Here is a 22198-nt window from a genome sequence, read left to right on the forward strand (position 1 = left end):
CATAATATCCTCTAACCAATAATGAAATAAAAATATAACATCTCACAAGTATCAGTGTTCCCTAAATGTACTTTAGTAAATGAACAAGTATAAAAACGTTTAACATAAGAAACTCACATTTTATTTTCTTCTGCATAGATGTACAAAGTATAATCTTCACAAAAGGTCAGTTATTACCATTAATTTACAGAAACGCAGTAGCAGTTTACTTTGATTTTCTAATACATCTTACACATGCATCTGCAGAAGTTTCCCAGTAGCTCTAACTATGAAAAATAATATTGTGTTTAAAGTTTTCTAGTCCCTCTGCACCAAATTAAGCTATAATGGGCCATTTGCTGATAGATTATCATATCTGCAAGCATAACACACACACAGAATATAAAGATACTGTCTGCAAGTTGTTGCTGTCTTCACAGCTCAGATGAAAAATGGCATTTTATATGTATAGTCAATCAATTGATCACACAAATGACAAGTTTGGAGGAAAAGGAGAGGAAAAAAGCCGCTGTCTCCTTTCTTGCCAAAGCAGCAGCACAATGCACACTCCAGCACATACTCTCCAAGTGGTCTGCAGTAAATACCCATGAATCATCAGTGTTTTTGGCTCGGTCTCCTGGTGAACTCAGCTCAGAAATCTGGGCCTCCAGACTGTGGTCGGTATCAACGCGATTTACACTACAACCTCCATCCCCGCAGCTCTGACCCCCTTGTCAGTGTCTGGCAGCTGATCCATTGCCTTTTATAGGCTGTGTTTTAATTGCAGAGTAAACATTTGAGTCAGTGAGATGCAGAGCAGGAGAGTCAGATAGACAGCTGGCTTGGCTGCTGATGATGTGCATGAGGAGTGAGGAGATGAAGGGGAGAGAGATGTAGAGAAGTGGAGTATATAAATGGAGGCCTTGAAGACGTTTACACGGTCTGCATGAATCACCTTTAGGAAAAAAAAAAATCTGTTCTTAGGCGTTTGGATTGTAGTAGATATGTTACAGAGTAGCCAAGCAAACCTTTTCATGTACTTCATGCCAATATAACATGTTAGCTACCTAAAAACATAACTGACCAACTCACACAATTATAGTAGAATATAGAGTATTAACATCTGTCAAAATTGCTCAATTAGTTAAGGGCAGTAAATGAAAATAGGGATTGGACAACAGATGGTCAATAGTGGTCTTTGTTCCAGTATTAACAAGAGATGACTGACCTCTTCTGGTCAAACACAGAACAGCAGGGCCTAATGCATTATTTATGGGAATCAGCAGGTCACATCTGCGAGCCTTGCCTTTGGAGTTGCTTGACTACATTAAAAACCCACGTGTGGAGCCATGATTGCTTGTGGGTTACAATGTGGCCTATTCACAATCTATGTCGGTTTTGTTGCTCAGATCGGGGGCGACTCGGAAAGAATCTGACGAACAAATAGCTCAATTGTCCTCCAGTGGTGAAACGGGACCATCTATTCTCTGATGAGAACAAACCTCCTTCTACATGACAGAAGTTCCAAATTCAATAATTTTTTATTACTATGATCTGTGAGATATAATAGCAAGAAGCTGCAACTGTATGCAAAAAATGTTTTAATACAAGGAAATACATGGCTTTAGATGGCAGTAAGAATCCATTACAGGCATGGGTTATTGCACAGCTCTAAGGGCAGACAAAAAAAGTCTTTCCCAAATATCAGTTCAAAGTTAGAACAATAGTGGTACATGATACAAGTTCAACACATTCCACTCAATACACCCACAAAAAGTTTCATTGTGCATTTTTTTCCCCCACACCCAATGTCTGGTTACATACAATATAGCTAAAGGCCCTTCTTTACTGACCTTTTAAAGACTGACACACCTGTGACCCTTATACTTAAAAATGCCTTCAAACTGACGTCAACGGGGTGTTGGATCTACAAAACATGCAACTTTAGACGTTTCCCTGATGCTTGTGATGCCTTTAACAAGAAAAATATACTGTCATCATTCAAAATGCTGTGCATTCAATGCTCATGTAATCAAAAGTACAATGTATCTTGACAAAAGTTTTTTTTTTAATGCTCTTCAGTTTACCTGCTAATTTTTAGCAAGTAGAGTGAACACAGTTGAAAATCTGTGTTTGAATCGAGAACTGCTCCAACTCACATACATTTTGGAAACTCGCAGCCAAATTACAGACACTGGCAGGAATATTACTGTTACCATGGTGTGTCCACACTCCTACATTACATATTTGCTGTGTCTAAACCCACACAGTGCAATTTAAAGATGCAGGAGCAACGGGGTGGACCTGTTACTATATTTTCCATTGCATCCCTGCCATAACACGGTTAAACTTCTGTCTATTGCTGCAATGTAGAATGTGCTCAGCAAAAATGTCTAAATAAAATCAATAGTTCTACATAAATAAAAGATATATTTCTACATAATTTCTGTGCAATTCATGGCTGATGAGTGTGCAAGAACCATCAGCTCAAATGTTGAAACACTTTCATATGACACTTCTTTATTTGTCCCTGCTTCCATACTACTTCCTGGTCAGCCATCTGGTCATATGAAAGGCAGCCTGGTTTCAGTCAGCAGGACTTTGTACACACAACACAGGCATTAAACACTAATAGCCCGATTCCATACAGTGGTGGGCCAGTCAACAATAGCCCTCGACTGTGTGGAACAGTAAAGCAGCAGCTTGCCCCATAGTAAATTAAAATAAGCTCTTTGATAGCTACAGTATTATGACAGGTAGGACACAAAGAAAACATGTGACAATAACCAATCCTGTCATGACTTCATCTTTCAATTTCTTCATATTTTGCTTACATAATGTCTTATGTATGACTTGATCAGAAACCAATGAACAATCATGAGCCGTTTCCTACTCCATGAAAACCACAAAGTTTCTGTGTGTGTTGGCACTCTATGCCTTCTTATTCTAACATCCATTTACTATTAAAAGACACTGGACAGAGAGATTTGTAAGCTTTCTGAGTTCTATGTAATTATTATTTGGTGTTTTAAAGGGATTTTTTAAAACAAACCTAAGACGAGAGCCATGATAATCAGCTAATGTCATTTTTAGAAAACAGAATATTTGCTGTCATCAGGTGTCCGTAAATTTTCTTTTTGGAGTAGTGTCATTTGTGGTAACTGGAAAACACAGAGGTCTGTAAAAATACATAAACTCTTCTTATACACAAATAAGACAAAGCTGACAAACATGTCCTTTGCTCTTAACAGGAAAAAGTAAATTAGTCGCAAATTCATAAAAAGGCAAACAAGATGTGTATTATATCACAAAAGCCTCATTAAAAAAAAGAAATCTACTTCTATACTAGGCCAATTACACTGAGCATCTAACAGCAGCTAGACACAAAAGTTATTTAGCCACAAGTTTGAATCCCATGAGACCCATGTTTACACCCACTTGAAAATACCTAGGAAAAATATTTATTTGCTTTAAGAAAGAAATACATCAGATTCAATTGATTTCATCTGGATATCAATATAAAGATGAGCAGAGAAAATTCTCTCCATAACTTATATTTAATAAAGAAACATGGAGATTGTTTTTAACTACTGTCTTTGTTATAAGTGACCTCTTGTCTAGTAAATTGCATCAAGAGATTTGAATTTATGGACCGTGTGTAAGAATATAACTATACATGTCCTTGTATAAGAGCCTAGACCACAAGCCATGTGCGGTTGTAAACCTCTGTAAACAAATTTCACACTGGAACTAATGATATCCTGTGACATTTTGTCCCTGGTATTAAAACAAAAACTGTCACTAAACATAAAAGGAAATTTTGTTAGTACAGAAAACTGGCGCTTTGATTTTGCATTTGGTGCATATCTGTTTGAGTCAAACAACGTCAAAAAAAAGGCAAATATTAAAAATGTAATAAAAACAAACTAACTATATAATGTCTGTTATGTCTTTCTTCATACTTTCAAACATTATTAAAGGGATAATGTCCTAAGAGTAACATGTTTTGGCTAATATTGAAAGGCAGCATAAATTCTTTTCAGATGTATTAACTAAATTTTATTTCAAGCATAGAACTGCTATTTTTGATAATTATATTTCTCTGTCCATTTAAAAAAGTAAAAAAAAAAAAAAAAAAAAAGAAAATCAGCATGTCAGTCAATACTGATATTGTGTCGGGCTGACACAAATAAATCACTAAATGGGAAACACTGGACCAACTCAAAGCCTCATTGAGTGAGAGTCAAGTGTATCACAAGGCTATAAACCAAGTCTGTGGGAGAGAGGCTGGTGTGAAGCACTGACTGACAGGAAGCCTATGGACACCATCATCAAGCAGCAGCTGTCTGTGTTAAGGTTCAAGAAATAGAGATTAAGTTAAAACTCTCTTACACTCACTGCAACCAACTTCTATACATCAAATGCATTAGACTCATGTTCCCTGTTTATCTGCAGCTTGTGGTCATACTGGTGAAGGGTGTGCTGCCTTAGGGGTCCAACACCATCACCCTTAGAGTGAGCGACTGAGTACAAACTACATAAACAGACACAGAATTGTACATCGTGGAATGACAGTTTGTCAGTAATGATTAAAGGTTTTATGACAACAAGATGACAGGTAGATAAAGGAAAAATATGATGAGTGCATTTGAGCTGTCTGCCTGCATGAGAAATACATGAATTGTCTGTTTTTGTGTCTTGTGAAGAAGATAACATACTCCCTCAGGGTTATGAACCATCATCCAAGTGACTGTGTTGTAACGAAGGTGCTTCCTTAGTCTGGCTCTGGGGTATCTTCTGTTGGGTCAGAGGGTGTCGTGTTCTGCTTGTATATGAAGGTCAACAGGAAGAGTGCTATGTCATGTGAGCACCAGTAGCCTGTGTGAGAGGTCACTGCCGACCAGTAGCGATTCTCCACCAGACCCTCTCTGAGCTCAAAGTCGATGCGCCGTTCCAGCTCCACTGTAAGACAGAAAAAGAGTCCATTTGTGAGGTAATAACTAATAATCTCGCAGTGTGAGCGAACGTTAATAGCTGAGTGCTGGGCAGGTAGGTGCACTAACATGGCGTGTCTGGTGTGGGTGAGGTCGGTTGAGTTATGGTGGAGAGGCCGTATGCTGACTGGCTTTCTGTTCGCTTCTGCTCCTCTTCCTCATTGTTTGCCACTCCCTCCAGTCCTAAAGATACTGAGGGCTGGCTGTTGGAACGAGAGAAACGTGAGAAGAGAATGCCTCCAATGCCCTTCCCTATGCTCGCCGCTCCTACATTGACAAAGTGAGAAAAGGAAGAGAGGTCAGGATGTGGTCCAGAACACAACAAAAAGAAAAGCAGCAATATTTTTTTTTCTTTTTCATTATTTTTAACTCATTAAAAGAGGTATAGAAGAAGCAAAGTGTATGAACCCATTCTCCATTCTGCCACATGATGGCACTGTTGACGTAGTGCTGTAGTCAAAGGACGTCGTTTTAAAGTGTTCAAATTGGCAGGTACCTTATTTCAAAGAATGTGAAAGACCGCTCTAGTCATGTAGACCATCAGAGCCAAGTCTTGACCAAAATTTTAAAAATAATGTCATACCCAGTATGCTGGCCTTGCCCAGATTGGTGATCGACTCCCCATAGTGCCTGCGGGGGAGTACAGGAGAAGTGCTCGGGCTGGGGATGCTCTCACTGTCAGATGTTGGGTCTTTAACCGGATTCAGGAAGATTGGTCGGATCTCATCATAGGGTGTGGGGTTAGTGGCGCTACACCTGATCAAGAACGCAAGCTCCAAATATTCAGAACTGAAAACATTCATATGTGCACAAGGGATAACATCAAGTGATATAAGATATTAAGTTCTTACCAATGTATCTGAACAGGTGAGACATTGCTGTAATGTTTGAGAACGAGGGGCTCCAGTCTGTACGCCTGAACAGAGCAAAGAAACTTCATCTAGCTTACAGTACACATAAATGACTATTTCAAGTTCTTTAAAAATGTACAGTGTGCATTTTGCACATCTGTCCGAGTTAGTTTCAAATGTCTGGTTTCATTAAAGGAACACAGTGGAAAATGTCCTATAAAAGTAAATTCCTACTCATAAATCACACCCCAAAGGTGTATGGGCTTCTGCTGCTCCTAAAGAATCAATTCAAAAAGGATTATGAAAGGAAAAAAAAGACAATTCTGATCGGCTGTCACAACCCTGATTGAGAGAGAGCATCTGTATGGACTGAGGCAGTAAAAGGCGACTGACCACAGGGTCTGTGGGGTGGAAGACATTGAAGAGTCTGCTGCAAATGGAGGTGGGCAGGATGTGGTCCTGGTGGCAGCTGGTACCAGGACGGATCCCCCTCAGGGACAAGAACACAGCCAGAGGAGAACCCATGCAGAAGAAGTTCTCCACCTGAAAGAGAAATGGTTAAAAGATCATACAAGACAGTCTTTGGTATTGGTCAAACATCTTTTGTTTTCACATTTAATTCAATATGATACAATGTGCATCAATTTACTGTAATTTGATTAAATGCTTCGTTTGTTTTGTTATGAAAATCAAGTAATTATGTTGTACTCTTGACATAAATGACTTTCTCATGAAAACAACACACATTAAAAAGTTACCATTAAATAATTACATTAGAGAATTCCAATGAGAATACTACCTTAAATTTCAGGGCAGGAGGTGCTGAAGGTTTTGAGGCTTCTAGCATGAGAAGCTGATTTTGCAGCTCTCGTAACCTGTTGAGAACAAAAAAGACATTTAAAACTAGTCTAAAAACACTAAGTTGACAATTGATAGTAATATAATCTTCCCTGTATATTTGCACTAATGTTACTATAGTTACCTAAACACACACACACGCTGCCTGACAAAAATAAACAGAAAACTGAACTCTGCACCTGTAAATGGAGCATGAGATCATCAGTTCACAGCACACAGTGTATTATGAAAGCTTAAAAAGGCAAACGCCGGGTTTAATGTTGAATTTAGAAGACAGAATCTGACATCCAGCTGGTTCATTGTCTGGTATTCTGCTGCTAAGCAGAATTTTACCTCAGATTACTATCAAAATTGATCAAAAATCATATGGCTTGACGGTTTTCTCCTTGGCGTTTCCAAAAAAGAACTTAAGGATCCTTAAAGACATATACGTAGCTACTCATACAGTCCCTGAAGCCAATGTACACTAGCAAGGCCTACCTAATTCTTGTGAGCCGTATCTGCTCTAAAAGGTGCTTCTCTTCATAGGACATCCAGCACAGATCCAGCTCCTCTTCCACAGTGTGATGCTCCTGCAGACAGAATCGCACAGGATCCCATCCTGTCATGATATCGTAGGTGATGACACAGCCGAGGGAGTGAGACACTATGGACACTTTGCCGCCCCTCTCCTCAAACTCAGGATTCCGGGAGCAGAAAAGTATGTACAATCTGTTTAACTCCTGTGTTAGACCCTTGGTAATCTACAAGGACAGGAAGTGGAGAAGATTATTAGGAAAACGGGGTGCAACAGAGATGATAGTTTCTCAAATTACAGTCTCACCTCATCCCTGTAAAGAGGGCTGTTGTAGTACATGATGTCCATGGCACTGCTGTTGAGGAGATCTCTTAATCCTCTTACTTTGTCTGGTGTGATCGAGTCTACTGTATCTACACAAACGTACCAATAACACAGTTCAAAATACATAAGATGGTGCTTGTATTTACACATAAAGACAACTTTTCTAATACCTTTAAAACAGTTTTGATTAGGCAGTGTAGAGTTGGTGAGCTCATGTGCTCTAATCTCACAACTGTAATAACTGAATGAGGACATTCAGCTAATTCCACATCTTGGCCTATGTTTATCTGCACAGCGGTCATGATTACAACGGGTCACCAGGTTACTGACACTTAACTGTCAACATCATTATTTTCACCATCAGTTAATTTGTCTATTATTTTAGCAGTCAACTGATGTTCATTTAACCATTTACTGAACAAACAAACAAAAAAAAAACAGGAGCTGTAACCATAGAACGACTTGACAAGCTCAGTGAAGCACAAACCAAACAAAGAGGAATAAGCACACACTCAAAAAACACACACAAACCTCCGTCCAATGTGAGTTTGGAGCGCCACTCGACAGGCAGGAACTCCACGTGTTCGTCATTGTGCTGTGAAAAGTGCTTCTCCTCCATCTTCCTCACCCCCTCCCTCAGCCTCAATAGATACACAAAGAATTGTATATGAGGACAATATTGGACAATACTGTACTTTACAGTGTATTTGGCTAATCTGCCAAAACACCGAGCCAAAAATGCGGCATAAGTTTTTGATTTAGAAACAATATCATCATCACATTGTATGGCCAGCAGTGTATATAATGACAGATTCTGAGTAACATCCTAGCCCTGCTACAGCCTCACCAGGGAGTCTGTGTTTGTACTCGTTCTCACAGACTTTAATGGCTGCAGGGAAGGGAAGAATGATGCCTATTTTACTATTCACTGGTGTAGCAGCTCCTCCCATGTAGCACACAGCAGTATGGCAGAATTAGCACACAGGATATGCTAAATACACAGAGAGAGGGCGAAGTAGGGTGTTGACATGGGTAAATGAAACTTGAGAGAGGCTTTTAGGTGACTGGTCTGTGGACTGGGACTCTAATGCAGGCTTTGACAGGACTATCTAGTGTGTCACATGGAACTTTTATTGTGAGAGGGTTGAGTGCTGCATTATAAACATTTCTGTGCTGTGCCCACAAGGATACCTTAGCGTTTAGGTTTGAAATACTAGGTTTACATTTTAAAGACACACTCTCTGATTCAGTTTGGGAGCCTAATAATGCCCCAAACCACCACAACTATTTCTTTCACTGCTGAAGAGAAGTCTTGCAAAAGGCATGTCGCTGAAATTAATTCTGATTTAAAGTAAAACAAACAAACAAACAAACTAAAAGAAAACTGGGTAGGATGAGAAACGTGTATATGCTTGAATCCAGACTGGGTTCTGGATGTGAGGCTGAAGTGCTCTGCAGCTGACTTGGTCTACTTTACCTACTTAGCTGGCCTAAGCCATATGTATTGGCCTGACACCAACTGTGTGACACAGAGACACACATGGCTCTAGTCCCCACATTCTGTACCACTGCCTAAAGTTGTGCCCGAGAGGTTGATATTTATGGCACATCAAGGTTTTACTGTCTTGAAGTGTGGAATGGTGTCAAAAAGAAAACAAGCATTCCCACAAATCTTCAGTCAAGTCATGTTGTTGAAAACTTCAACTCACATTCCAGTGTTTTTAATAATGCGTCCCTGGTCCATCTTCTGTCCAATCCCGTGGACCACAAAGACAATGTGTGTAGTCTGGGGGGGTCTGTCCTCCGGTGAGGCCTCCTCAACATAGCCCCGATGGAGCCGTGTGCCACTGCTGGAGGCTGGAAGAGGAAGGGAACAGGGGCTGAGCGTAATTTATTGCAACCAGCTGTCTATTTGACATTCTTGTACAAAAAAAGTAAAGCACTTTTACGGTATTTTCTGTCATATTTACAATCTGTTCAATAGGAGGCTATAAATATCTGAACGATGGTGTTTCAGTAATGTGCTGTTCTGTGTCAAAAGAGGTCAGTAAGTGAGACAGGGAATCGTTCTGTGACTATGACCCGAGACCCCGTGGCAGCGCTTGTCATGTGCCTTGATGGCTAAGCCTGTGTCCTTATTTAGAATCAATAGTGTAGCCCGGCCATGTGTTGTGTGGTAACACATGTTAGCAGCCGTTGGAATTTGCTGCTGTCTGGATAAAACTAAGGAGATTTCCCTTCGCTAGCTATTTATGGGTCTGGGAGACTGAGGTAACCAGTGCCTGCTCCTCCTTTTATAATCTGGGAGCAGGAGATAAAAATTAACTGTAGAGCTGGGAAACTGTAGATTAGAATAAGTCCTCCATACAAATCAAATATCAGACATTGGGTCAAACTTTAGTTGTCTTTTCTGTTAAAACCTAGTCCCTGAAAACAGCAGATGGACACTGTGTGATTTTCTGTGCTAATCCAGTTAAGAGACTGAAGTGGACTCAGTCATGTTTAAATATGTCTTACCAAATGGTTGTTAATACTCACAAATGACTGCATATTGCAAATGGAGCAGTAAGTACGCCACTGGCGTATTTCAACCAAATGAATTGGGAAAGCTTTTTTTTTTTTTTAAATCTAAATGTTTGGTTTCACACGAGTCTTCCTGAAAGTTATAACAAACTGTCTATATTACAGGGTCTGAAGCCACGCTGGAGGGGTCTCTAAGGCTGTGGTGTAAACCGGTGCTTTAAACTAAATGCTAACATGCTGGTGTTTACCATGTTAGTTTAGCATATTAGCATACTAACATTTGCTAATTAGTAAGAAACATGAAGTATAGTCAAGGGAATTCATCATTAACTTCTCAGGGTTTTGGTCATAAATCAAATATGATAATGACCTAATGATGCTGCTACATGAAAAGTTAAGGGATCCCTATAGCTGCTGTTATCATTCATCCTGAGAGGGAGACGAACATATGCACCAAATTAAATTAGGCGTTGAGACATTTCATTTAAAATTAATGCCAAAACCATGGTGGTGCTAGAGACTAAATTCAATACAATACAGTGTCTGTGAACACTGAATATCTGGGGTCCATACAGACCTTTGGAGAAGCCCAGCTTCTGGGTAACTGTGCGTGCAATTTTGGAAGTGGTAGCATCACTGTAGAGGTAGACCTCATCCACGCTGTGCCAGTCCACATGGTTTCGACTCAGCTTCAGACTGTGGATGTCTACAGGTGGGCAGTGAAAGAGAAGTGAGCAAACAAATAGACAGGGGAAAGAGAGGAAAACATTGACAGATGGTGTGGAAATTGGACAAAGGGCACAATCAGTGAAAAGATTCACCAAGACAGTGTTGTGATTACAAATTTTAGGAAGAGCACAGAGGGAGAGAGATGAATGATATTAAGAATGACATCAAATTATCATCGTCTTAAACGCAGTACAAAAAGTAAACTAAATCTCAACCAAATGCAGCCTGAAGCATTGATCTGCAGTAGGAAAATAAAACCACATCAAATGATCGCACACCACAATTGTATATTTCAGCTCTTGCTTATCTGTTCTGCTTGTGCATCCTGAGTAGATTGGAGCTATTTCTGTGCTTCTGATGTCAAAAGATATAAATTTTTATCAATCATTTTCACTTTAAATTCTGTTTTTTCCCAGCTTGTTCCTTAAAAGTATAATGCAGTGACCAGAGCAAGCAAGAGCAGTAATATGGCTAGATAGGGGACAGCATTTGCTACAGAAGCCAAGAGGGATAAATGAAACCTTTTGACTTGAGAGAGTTATGTCTCTGCAGCATGTCCCTTAAATGTCCTTTGCAGTCAAGTTCATCTGTATGAGATTGGTGGAAGACTTTGGCAGCGGTCTCGGGCACAGTCACTGCCCATTCATATGCAAGAAGGGGATCAGTACAGTGCTGCATGAATGCTTGTTGCAGATTACTTTTTTACTAGCTTGAAACAATAAAAAAATGACATCTGAGATGTATATAATAAATATTACACTTGCCAGGATGTTTAAGCATTTAGAGGTCTCTCTTTCCACTTCTCATGTCAATTAATAAAACAAGCTAGAGTGTATATCAACAGAGCCTATGTGTTTGTGTGTCACATAGTGGAGAAACACTGGCCTTTGAAGCCACACAGGCCAATTTGTTTCACTGGACAAGCATGACCGGTGGGTAATAAGAGACTAAACAATTATTGCACCTTAGGTGAGTCCTTTTCATGCTGAGTGCAACCAGTGTAAAAATGACTGCCTCTAAAAGGAGAAGGACAAGCAGAGTCTGGAAGAAGAAGAGTTTATCACATGGAACATAAGTGTGGGACTAAAGGGCACCAGTAACATTTAGAATAACATAGGGGATGACATTGTTTGTTTTGGCCAGATAAAATGGTAAGGCTCATGTTCAGAGGAATTATGGCAGCTCACACACTTGCCTCTGCCACACCTTCTACCTTTCATTGTGTGTAACATACTTGGCCAAATAAGGGTGATTATCTTTGCAGCCCCTGAAATGAAACCACTCAACCGCAAAGCAGCCATATATTTCTACTACTATATAGTAGAATCTCTACCACACATAATAATACGAACCACTTCTGACAGCAGCAGCGAAGGGCAACAATCAACTCTCAAGGAAGAGCACTTTTCACCATCCACTCTGGCTTAACCTCAAACAGTTTAAAGTGGCCTCCTTTTCTCACCTACCTCAGTCACAGGTGAAGACACTGGCAATGGCCATGAGACCTACACACTGCTTTAAAAGGATGGCCACTTCACACTGTTGGACTTCACTGTTGGCCAAGTCCAGTATAAAACAGGGGATCTTAAAGATCAACTAGAATACACTGAACTTCTCCAGTTAGCTGGACACATACTCTGAGACATCTCTGTTCAGCGTTTTTGAAGACAGTCAATACACCCAGAACTAGAACAGTGGTGGACCTCTAAGAGGCTGACTCTACACAACATATTTGGTGGCCATATTAAAGTGACACAATGGCTCCTCTGTTCAGCTCATCACTTGTGCTTGGCTCTCAACAGAGAGCGTTGTTCATCGCCCTTAAAGCGGAAGCTGGTGATGGTGGTTCATTAGTTACTGGTTACATTGCCAGAAGGGATGAGAGAAAAAAGCTGTGGGAGATAGGGTCAGAGAGGTAGAATGGGGTGAAGTATGGTTGGCTTTTTTGAGGATACACTTGTTTATTCCACATACACTTGCCCTTGTAGATGAGTGAATTATGTTGTCTACTCAAAAGCCCATCCAAGGGATGAGAGACAGAGGTTTCCTCAAAAAGCAACAACAGCACTGGTGCCAAACTCTGCATCACACCACAAAAGGAGATCTAGCAACTAGGCCCAGTGCAATGGAGATGGGGGAGAGCAGCCTGTATCCCTTTTAATGCAACCATTTCTAACTGAGCCTAGGTCTAAATCCAAATATTAGATTTCAAGGGTCTGTACCACAAACAAAAGGAAAATCTAGCTCTGCAGAGACCTAGGATGTACACGGAGAGACGGAGAGAGGGCATAAACTAACATCTAACACAGCAGAAGTAAAACAAAGACATGGTGTCTTACAGTACCTTGGCAGCATTTGCGCTTGTGACATGTAGTTTTAGCACTCGTCTGATATCCACTCCATTTGAACAGAAAAGGAAGGTAGAAATGGGGCAGGTGGGAGAGAACTAACAACCGACAGAGAGTGAGTAATGGCCATTATCCTGGTGTTAGTCACAAAGGCTACTGCTGTCATCACACTTGAACAGGTCAATCTATCAAGCAGCACTGCTATCAGGTTTCCACTTCAAGGCCCTGAATACAAAGCCTGTACTGGTTACTGAAATAACCTGGTTAATGCAGGTACATGTCATGAAAATAACAGATCAGCCAAAACTGCAGCGCTGCTTGACATACACCCAGGATGACCGAGGTAGCCTCTGAATTACAGAAATCTACAGTCTTTAATATGAAAAATAAACATGTGACAAATGTAACTACCTCTTTTTTTAAATATTTAACTGGTGTATGTGTAACACACACTGGTAATCTCCTTAGGTTTTGTATACATGACTAAATTATGAAGAAACTATTAAAAACACAACTATTGTATATTAAGGACTATGAAGTTATTGAACATTTCAAGACATTCTGTACAAAACTGGAAACACAAATAAGAGCGCATGTTCTACACTGAATCACATTTTTGTGGAGTAATTAAATCATTCACTTAATGAATTGGCATTTTTCATGGAGAGAAAAGGATTATTACTGTGATATATAGCTTGATAACTACCGTATCAACCTTTGTTGTCTGTTTCACAGAATGACTTGGCCAACAAGTCGGTGTGATACACACAGAAAAACACTGATGGACAGGAACTAAACGGAGGTTGGTAAATATGTGTCGCACTGGGATCTGAGTTTGGCTTGTTCTGCCATTTAAACAGGTCACCTCAGCATTTGCTAATCAAATAACCAAAGTCCACAAATCTCAGCTCTCACTAAATCATTCATTCCATGACAACACAAACATCAGACTTGCAAATGTCAGCAGTGTCTCCCTGAGCAGAGGTGAAGGGCTGGGTAGGAAGAGGAGAGGCCTGCTGAGTGCACAGGACGTTGGTTTGCTGTAAAAGCTAGACGTGAAGTCCATTTGGGCGTTACAGCACTAATAGATCCATCCATAAAGAGGTGTCCCTATTGACTGGAATATTTACAATGCGCAGAACCCTCATATGGAAGCCGTAAGGAACAAATAACTTTTATTTGTGCAGTAGATTAGTTTGCAGTAATCTTTGGAGTTGAGGACACACAACTTTGTTACTTGAAGCCAAAACTGACTAACCAACAATCATTTCCAGACCAGACTGATAAGCTTAGACAATCTTGTTCTAAACTTTTTTCTCTTTCCACCTAAAGATTTAAAACAATCCCATGAACTAGTAAATAGGTGTGTATACAATTTGCTTGCCTTGTTTTTTTTTTTTAAAGCATGTGTCATCAGTCATTACTCATACACTGTGTTCACATCCTCTAGTGCTGGTTAAAGAAATGTGATGCTGATTACGTAATGTACAAAAATAATGTACAAAAATAAACTTGTAGGCCTTGCCTACCTCAAAAATACCAGAACTATTATGCTGACAGTTAACCCTGTGCTCAGCCCACTGGGTGCTGACTCCATTTTTTTCTTGATGCCTTAAACTGGGACACACCCTATAGTTTCCAAGGTGGGTTTACAGCTCTATACTCACATACACACCAACTGGAAAGGCTTAAAGTGAACAGGAAGGATCCTCTTTATAGTAACAGTTTTTTCTGATTCTTTCATTTTCTCTATCTCATATTCAGTTCTCTGGAAAAAAAAAACCCACACACTGAAGACAACTTTAGACCACAGTCCTGTTTCCCCTGTGTTCAAATGGCAGGAGTAATTCTTCAAAAAGCAACACGGAGAACGAAAACAAAATGATTAATTATTAATATACACTGGAGGTCACTATATATTTCTTACTTTGGATTTTGGCTTACTTCTTTACAGTTCATGAAATATCAGCAGAAAAGTGCATTTGTATCATGAGAGAACAGGATATTTGTGCACTTCTTGTACCTAGAAACAGTCCTGCCTACAATGTGACATTATGCCTGCATAGCACTCTGGTATGCCTACTGTACCATATGTCTTCTGCTTTAATAACCTTTAGCCTCAGACAGCTACTGAGGCCCAAAGAAAAAGACAGAAAGGAGAGATGAGGAGAGGAAGAGAAAGAGCAGAGGATATGTATGTACTACAGTAACGTCAGGGTGCATCTGGATTGCTTTATGATTCATTTATCAACACTAATGCAGTGCAAGGTAGCCTTCTGATGGCTCCAAGAGCTTCAGATTATTAGTTGCAGGATAAAATAGCCCACTGGCTCCCTGTAACGGCAGCCTGAACAAGGTGAGTTAACAGACTCTATCACTCACTTTGCTTTACTGCTCAGCTAAATATAGAAATGGAAAACAAAGCCAACAGAAAGGTTCTAAGAATGAGTTGAATGTTTTTCCTACTGTGGGTTAAATTAAATAAAGATGTGCAAGATACAGTTTTAACTGCATAATTACAGAACTGCAACAATTACTTTTGCTAAAATCATAACATCTGTGTGTTTTAAATTGGCAAGGGTCCTCCTAGTGTTTTCAAACCAACCCAAGTACCCTTGCACTATATTTCACAGGGCTTGCAGATAATGACTAGGATCACATGTCCTCTGGACTGTTTATGCCCGTGTTCATATACAGATCATTTAGTGTCCATGTGTGCATGTACACTAATACCTGTGGAACAAAAGTGACCTTCCAGTTTCTTCTCAAAACTTTTGTGATTCAGTTTAGTCCCAGCAGCAAGCAGGAGTATTATGAGTTCTTGCCAAATGGTGACAATGCAAATAAGATGGTCCAGTCAACTGTGATCACCTTCTTCCGTTCTGTTGATGGCTGTTTCTTAGGTCTAAATTTATTCTGAACAGGGGAAGCACAAGTGTCCTGACAGGTCAGCCACACTGAGGCAAGCAAAAATTTAGGTAGTTTAGCAATCAATAACCCGATCAAGTAACTGAGGCCTTGTTATTTATCAGTCAGTCATTATACAGTTCTTATTTAGATGCAACCAGTCAGAGCTACGGAATCTAGATACATCTTAAATGCCATTCACTGAATTAGTATTTATGTTCTAATTTTACTTTGGTGTTGTTCTGAAACGTTTCTTTTTCTCTACCACACACTTCTTATAATGTACACCATACATTTCTTCACTCGCTTTAACAGTTGCTGCATCTTTGTCTCTCTGTTTTTTTTTTATCTGCCACATTCACACACCCACACATTCATCACCAGTGAAGGTCCTGTAGATCTGGCTGGCTTAAGGAGAATCAAAGAACCTCTTTCTTATTGCCTTTCACAGCTAAAGTCTGTGAGAGGGACATGGCAGAATGTTGGAGCTGCACCTGTTTTACACTGGGAGGATGAGACAACACAACCTATATGCAAGTAATTAGAGGCACCTACTTCATTCATTTGTCTTGACTGTGCAGCAATACTACAGCAAACAGGGCTGTGCACATAATTCACCACCACCAGTCACAGTGCTTTTCTTCTGGCTTTATTGTGAAGGTGATGACTATATTTTTTATGGAATGTTTTTCTAGTAATGCTACAGGGGAGCATTTCATCTCTTCAATCTCCTGGCGCAGCACTATATAGATGTTGCTTTACAAGATACTGCCTGACTGGAATAATAATAGTACAAAGTCAATGAACCCCACACCACACACCAACTCGATGAGAAAATTCACCAACAAATCTGATTACAGTAGTGTTAACTGCTTTTATTTATTACCCAAAACCTTAGTAACCACAATGGAAGCTTCAGTGTTGTGTTGCTTAAAAGATCTGATCGTTTGCAGCGTTTTACATTTCTAACTAGGGCTGAGCAATATATCAGATAAATTGATTTAGTTTTGGAATGATGTGAAAAATACCTAAATTGCAAAATTGAGATTAGTGCTTCCTCTGCTGTCACTCAAATGCCAACACCATCAGCTCTCTGGGGTTAGACAGTAACGTAAGCTGTTGCCGTTTCTTTGGAGACACCGGCACGTGTGAACTTTGCCAGTCAACATCCTTAAGTAATGTGGCCACAGCAGCTAAAGACAAAGAAATAATACTAAAGAAAGGTAGTCATGGTGCTTCAGCAAAACGGATCAGTTTTGCAAAGTCCGACATGGAACACACAACTGGTCTATGTAAAGTCTGTAAAAGCTTTATTCATACTAAAAGCAGCAGGACAACAAACCTGTTGCTGTTTATTTTTAGGTGGCTCTTCCAGATGTGTTTCTTAAGTCATTCCCCACCACTGGTGTTTTATTTTGTTTAAAATGATTATAATTTGTAACAAATAATGCAAAGTGACACTCTTGCAAGTGCTGCTTTTTTGTAATTGCTGCACAGCTGCTCCTAGTGATATTCTTCACAGCGTGAATGTTTACGAAGGATAACATTCTTGATGTTTTTCTTTTGTTAATATCGCACATGTGGCCTTACTTACTGGGGAACAGCATATATTTTTAATAAAGAAAACTATTTTTGAATCTAGTTTTCTCTTGAGTTCATGTAGACAAGAAAAAAAAAATCTGTTAAAATCGTGACATCCATAAAACTAAAGAAAGAAATTAAGATTTAGCTTTGAGGTCATTTCACTCAGCCCTATTTACAATATTCTTCATCTCTAAAATTAATAGTATCCTTCTTCTACCCACACCCTTCCCATTCTCTCACCATCTTTGCTATCCACAGTCCTGACCTCCAGATCCGTCTCGGACATCTGCATCTGTTGCCCACAGAAATGGTTCAGGTGCTCCTCCTCAATGAGGTCACTCTCCTCTTCCTCTAACGGAAGCCAGGAACCATCAATAAACCACTGGCCTCTCATCACCGGAATATGGTCTTGTTCTGATAAAGAAAAAACAAACAAACATGTGAACAACAGATGTGAAACAATAACAAAATTGCAAAACATTTTGGAGCCAGGAGCATAAGAAGTGTGGACTTGGCTAGGTTAAACTGCATTAGTAGATAATTAACATTTTAATTTTGTTTTGCTCTGTATATATTAAGCAGTAATCCTCCAAAATAAATGTTAACACTAACACCTTCTAGGAAATGATTCTCCTTCAGAATGTGTTTAACTCAGCGAGTCTTACAAATCAAGGATGGCCAAGTCTCGGTGGCTTAGAGAGCTAGGCCAGTTTTGATTACCGTCTTGTGTGACATTATTAACTGAATCTCTGGTGGGGAATACAAGTGTAAAAGCACATCTGAATGTAGGTATACTTTGCAAAAGGCCACCATAGTGTGTGCCTTTCGGAACAGAGTGAGCCTGCTTATGTCAACAAATACAAAGCACATCAACATAGTTACAGAGCCCCACACAACACTGATGACGACAAAAAAACAACAACAAAAAAAAAAACACTCATAGTAGATACAATCATTTATTTGACAAGGGGGTTAATACCTAGTCAGGTAAGATAAGTATGTAGTATGTAAGGTTGACATACCATGATCTTGTAACCTTGTGTACTACATTTACATGTTTGAACACAAAGCTGTTACAGACATGTCCCAAAATCTTTTAGCCCATCTCAATTGCTGTAACTCAGGGTCAACATGACACTGTATTTGCAGTGGTATAGGTTAGACTGAAACAGCACAGCAAGGGTCAGAAACGACTATAAAGGACTTCCATCCACAGCATGAAGATTAAGCACAATGACTACTTCTCTAAATGTCACTTGGCATTAAGCTTCAAAGGGTCCAGCTACTCACGAACCCCTTCGCTGAGGTCAGGTTTTCCCGAGGCTCTATCGTGATTAATATGTTTTTCTGCCTTTTCCTGGAAATATCCACTAATTAGTTAGCACAGATCAGCTGAGCACACTACACTATCTTCCTGGACTGTTCCGATGTCCCCAAAAGATCAGACTAGAGTAATTATATGGACAACAAACTGCAAAACAATCCAGGACACAACATGTAAATACACTGAATGAATAATTAGCTGCTGGTTAGTATCTTTTATGGGAAAACCTTGTTTGCAATGAGACTGAATAAAACTTGTGAGAGGCTGTGGGTCATTAATCTCTATGCTGACAGCCATGATACTGCAGAATAAAAAGACATATGAACACATGAATATATTGTGAGTGAGTGCACATGGACATGCACTCAAGTTAGTGATGCTGCTGGGACCTGCCACTAATAGCTACATTAACTGTGACTGAGGCAGAACAGAATATAACTTTATACATTTTGCTCAAGGATTTTTTTTAAATGATACTCACGTTTCCAGTAAACAGGATAGCATTCCCTGTCTTTAATATCTACTTCATAAAGTCCTCCCCGGACGCAAACAGGCTCTACGTTGATTTCAATGCTATCAGAGTCCCGCTCATCCGAGGACACGGTGGATGTGTCCAAGGATCCCCGGGCTCCGTGCACACTGCTGGTCCTCGTCTCCACCAGTACTGCACCGTTCAGTCCTCTGCTCTCAGCGCCGTTATTATCGCTCTGTCTTTCCCCGCCGCTGATCTGAGAACCTGCTGCTCCAGGGTTCAGCTCACAATATTTCCGAAACATAAGCTCGATTTTTAGTGAGTCATGCCCGACGAAGGGCTTCCAAGTCTTCTTGTCCTCTTTAAAAAACCATCGTACCTCTTCCGGACCGAGCTCCGTGACCACCTCGTTGAAGCGGTGCTTGGAGCTGTTGGACTTCGACCACTTTCTCCTCTCGAACAACGGACCGGCGTTGCTCCCATCTACGTAGTCCAGAGAACCGTTGCCGAGATAGGCTTCCGGGGAAGGCAGGTCCAACAGTAACGCGCCCTGGGTCTGTAGAAGCGGCAGGTGTCCATCCAGTCCCGACTGGACTGAGGACATTCCTGCCTGCATCGTTTCGTCCATAGGAATCATCTCATGACAGTACGAAAACACATCGCTTCTCAAATCTCACTCCCTGTTGTTGTTATTGACAGTGTTAATGTTACTGTCGGTGCTCAAAGAACTTAACGTGGTTTTGTTTGTAACGTTAATGTTGAAAGTGCTCATCACTACCTGAGCAACCCAACCTAACCGTTACCTCCACGTCTGTCACTTTAACAAAGCTCTCATTACCCCACAAGATTTCATACTAGTTATTGGTAAAATTAAAATCCAAACAGAATTACAGACCACCAGACAAGCTCCCGCCGCATTTCCTCGAGTCCACTGCAGCTGTGTGCGTTACAGCTAGCTAACCAGCTAAGCTAATAAATCGGGTTACAACTCCGGGGCTAGCGTATTAGCTAGTCACCAACAGTGCAACCGGAAAACCTATTTGACCGTCCTTTACCCACCTCTAACTAATATAAACGTGTGTCAAACCACTTTCCTGTCACGGAGTCGCATTCGTCCAGCGTAATATTACGGTCATAGTACTTTCAGTGTTTCGGGTCTCTGAGCATTTTCCGATTCATTCGTTGTCCAAACAAACCTCACATAGAGACAGAGCTGTAGTGTGCGTGTTTTGGCTTGACAACTGACGTAGGGATCACAGGATTCATTCGTGAACGCGTACGTAAAAAGTGCGAGCATTTTTCTATCCCGTCTCTATGAAAATGCATTCTTCTTATTGTACACTAGATGAAGACAAAAACCTATTAATGGCTATGGGGCTTTCTTTCATCACTGACAACTTGAAACGACTTGATCTACCACTAAAGGGCACCAAAGACCTACTCATTATAAAGCTAATACTGCCACCCCGGCTGGCCTACTACTTTTGGCCAGGCTAGAGTACGTTTATTTTCTAAAAATACTATTTCACACTACCAGACTTTCTAGTCACAAGGGTGGGCAAAATAACAGGAACAGTCCAATACATCTGCAAACTTTGCTACAGCCACAAACATTTAAATAAAACAAAACAAACACATACAAATTCTTTAATATAAACTATTTTCCTAAAGAATATAATTGATATAATTTGATTAAAGATGTAAATCTATGAGACACAGAGTAATTGCATCTTTGTGTAAGCTCAGCCCAGAAGTCACTGTGTTGTTAAACTACAAAATATTTTTGTAATGTATCTGTTCTAGAGCACAATCAGTGTGTTTACATCTTTGTGTTACAGTACACGAGTGTGTATTGGCATCTGCGTGCATAAGCATGCATATAGGTATGCATGTTTATGTGCCCATTTGTTTGTTTATGCAAGTGCACGTGTTTGCATAATTGTGTGTTTTGTGTAGTGCTATTTGTGTGTACTGCTGGTCCAGGTGATGCTGGGGCCGTGGTGTGGTCTGCGGGGAGAGAAAGAGAGGGATAGGACACAGGCCCAGGCAGCTGTATTTGGAATAAACAGACATTACCCTGCTGTGTTCTAATTTACTGCAGACTGGGAATTAAACTTTAAACTCATCCCGCCTCTCTGCAGTAGAATACTCTGTGCTTCTGGCCATTGACAGCCACTTGCACAATGTGCGTTATTAAAGTACTACTCCACCCAAAATCTGTGTTTTTAGTATCACATTCACACCCTCTGTAGGCTCAAAAGATGGTTGTAAAAAAGACACAAAGCTACCAGGGGAGCTTTGAATGCTTTGAGGGTAGTAGTACACTGTGGAAACAGGATTGTATCTATCTCTGTTTTAGCTAAATTATGTGTTTGGAGCATATCGAGCTTATAAATGGACATCTGAGAACTGGATTATCCTGCACAAGTGGTTTGGGATGTTTCCATGGATGTTTTGATAGTTTTTAACCACCCTGAAAATCTGTCACATTGAAAACCATTGTAACTGACTGAAATCAAGCTGGGAACAGCTCATTATCAACAAAGACAGTTTTTACAAGCACCTTTGTAGGGCACTTGTGGGTGTTTGATACTCAGATGATCGATAAAGGCAGCATGATTGGAATGGTGCCATCAGTTATTCATAATCCATAGCCCACACTGTGTTATATTTGCATTTTATAGTTTTGATAGTAGAACAGTTAAGGCAAAACCTAAAAAACTGAAGATGTTAAAGGTTTGTTTTTGTTTTCATTATTCTCGATTAGTTATGAATTGTCTAAAGAATG

General features: G+C 40.1%; 1 protein-coding gene across 4 annotated transcripts; it reads right to left on the reverse strand.

The window, feature by feature from the left end:
* Positions 1-290: 290 nt before the first annotated feature.
* Positions 291-20651, reverse strand: ddhd1a (DDHD domain containing 1a). Of its 4 annotated transcripts, none has more exons than XR_002276038.1 (14): positions 19420-20651; positions 17855-18028; positions 10624-10752; positions 9233-9380; positions 8055-8164; positions 7506-7612; positions 7163-7425; positions 6624-6699; positions 6218-6367; positions 5825-5889; positions 5557-5729; positions 5043-5240; positions 4698-4941; positions 291-934 (listed from the first exon to the last, which is right to left on the reverse strand). XR_002276038.1 is itself a non-coding variant. In XM_020614005.1 (13 exons), the coding sequence occupies exons 2-13, from the start codon at positions 18006-18008 to the stop codon at positions 4754-4756; spliced, it is 1761 nt and encodes a 586-aa protein (XP_020469661.1). In that variant the 5' UTR covers positions 18009-18028; positions 20470-20651; the 3' UTR covers positions 4203-4753. The 4 variants fall into 4 exon arrangements, 2 of the variants coding, with proteins under 2 accessions (XP_020469661.1, XP_020469659.1); XR_002276037.1 differs by lacking the exon at positions 291-934 and adding an exon at positions 4203-4325; XM_020614005.1 differs by lacking the exon at positions 291-934 and having other exon boundaries at positions 4203-4941; positions 20470-20651.
* Positions 20652-22198: the final 1547 nt, after the last annotated feature.

The sequence above is a fragment of the Monopterus albus genome, unplaced genomic scaffold (genome assembly GCF_001952655.1).
Source record: "Monopterus albus unplaced genomic scaffold, M_albus_1.0 scaffold141.1, whole genome shotgun sequence".
In the NCBI taxonomy this organism is placed as follows: Eukaryota; Metazoa; Chordata; class Actinopteri; order Synbranchiformes; family Synbranchidae; genus Monopterus; species Monopterus albus.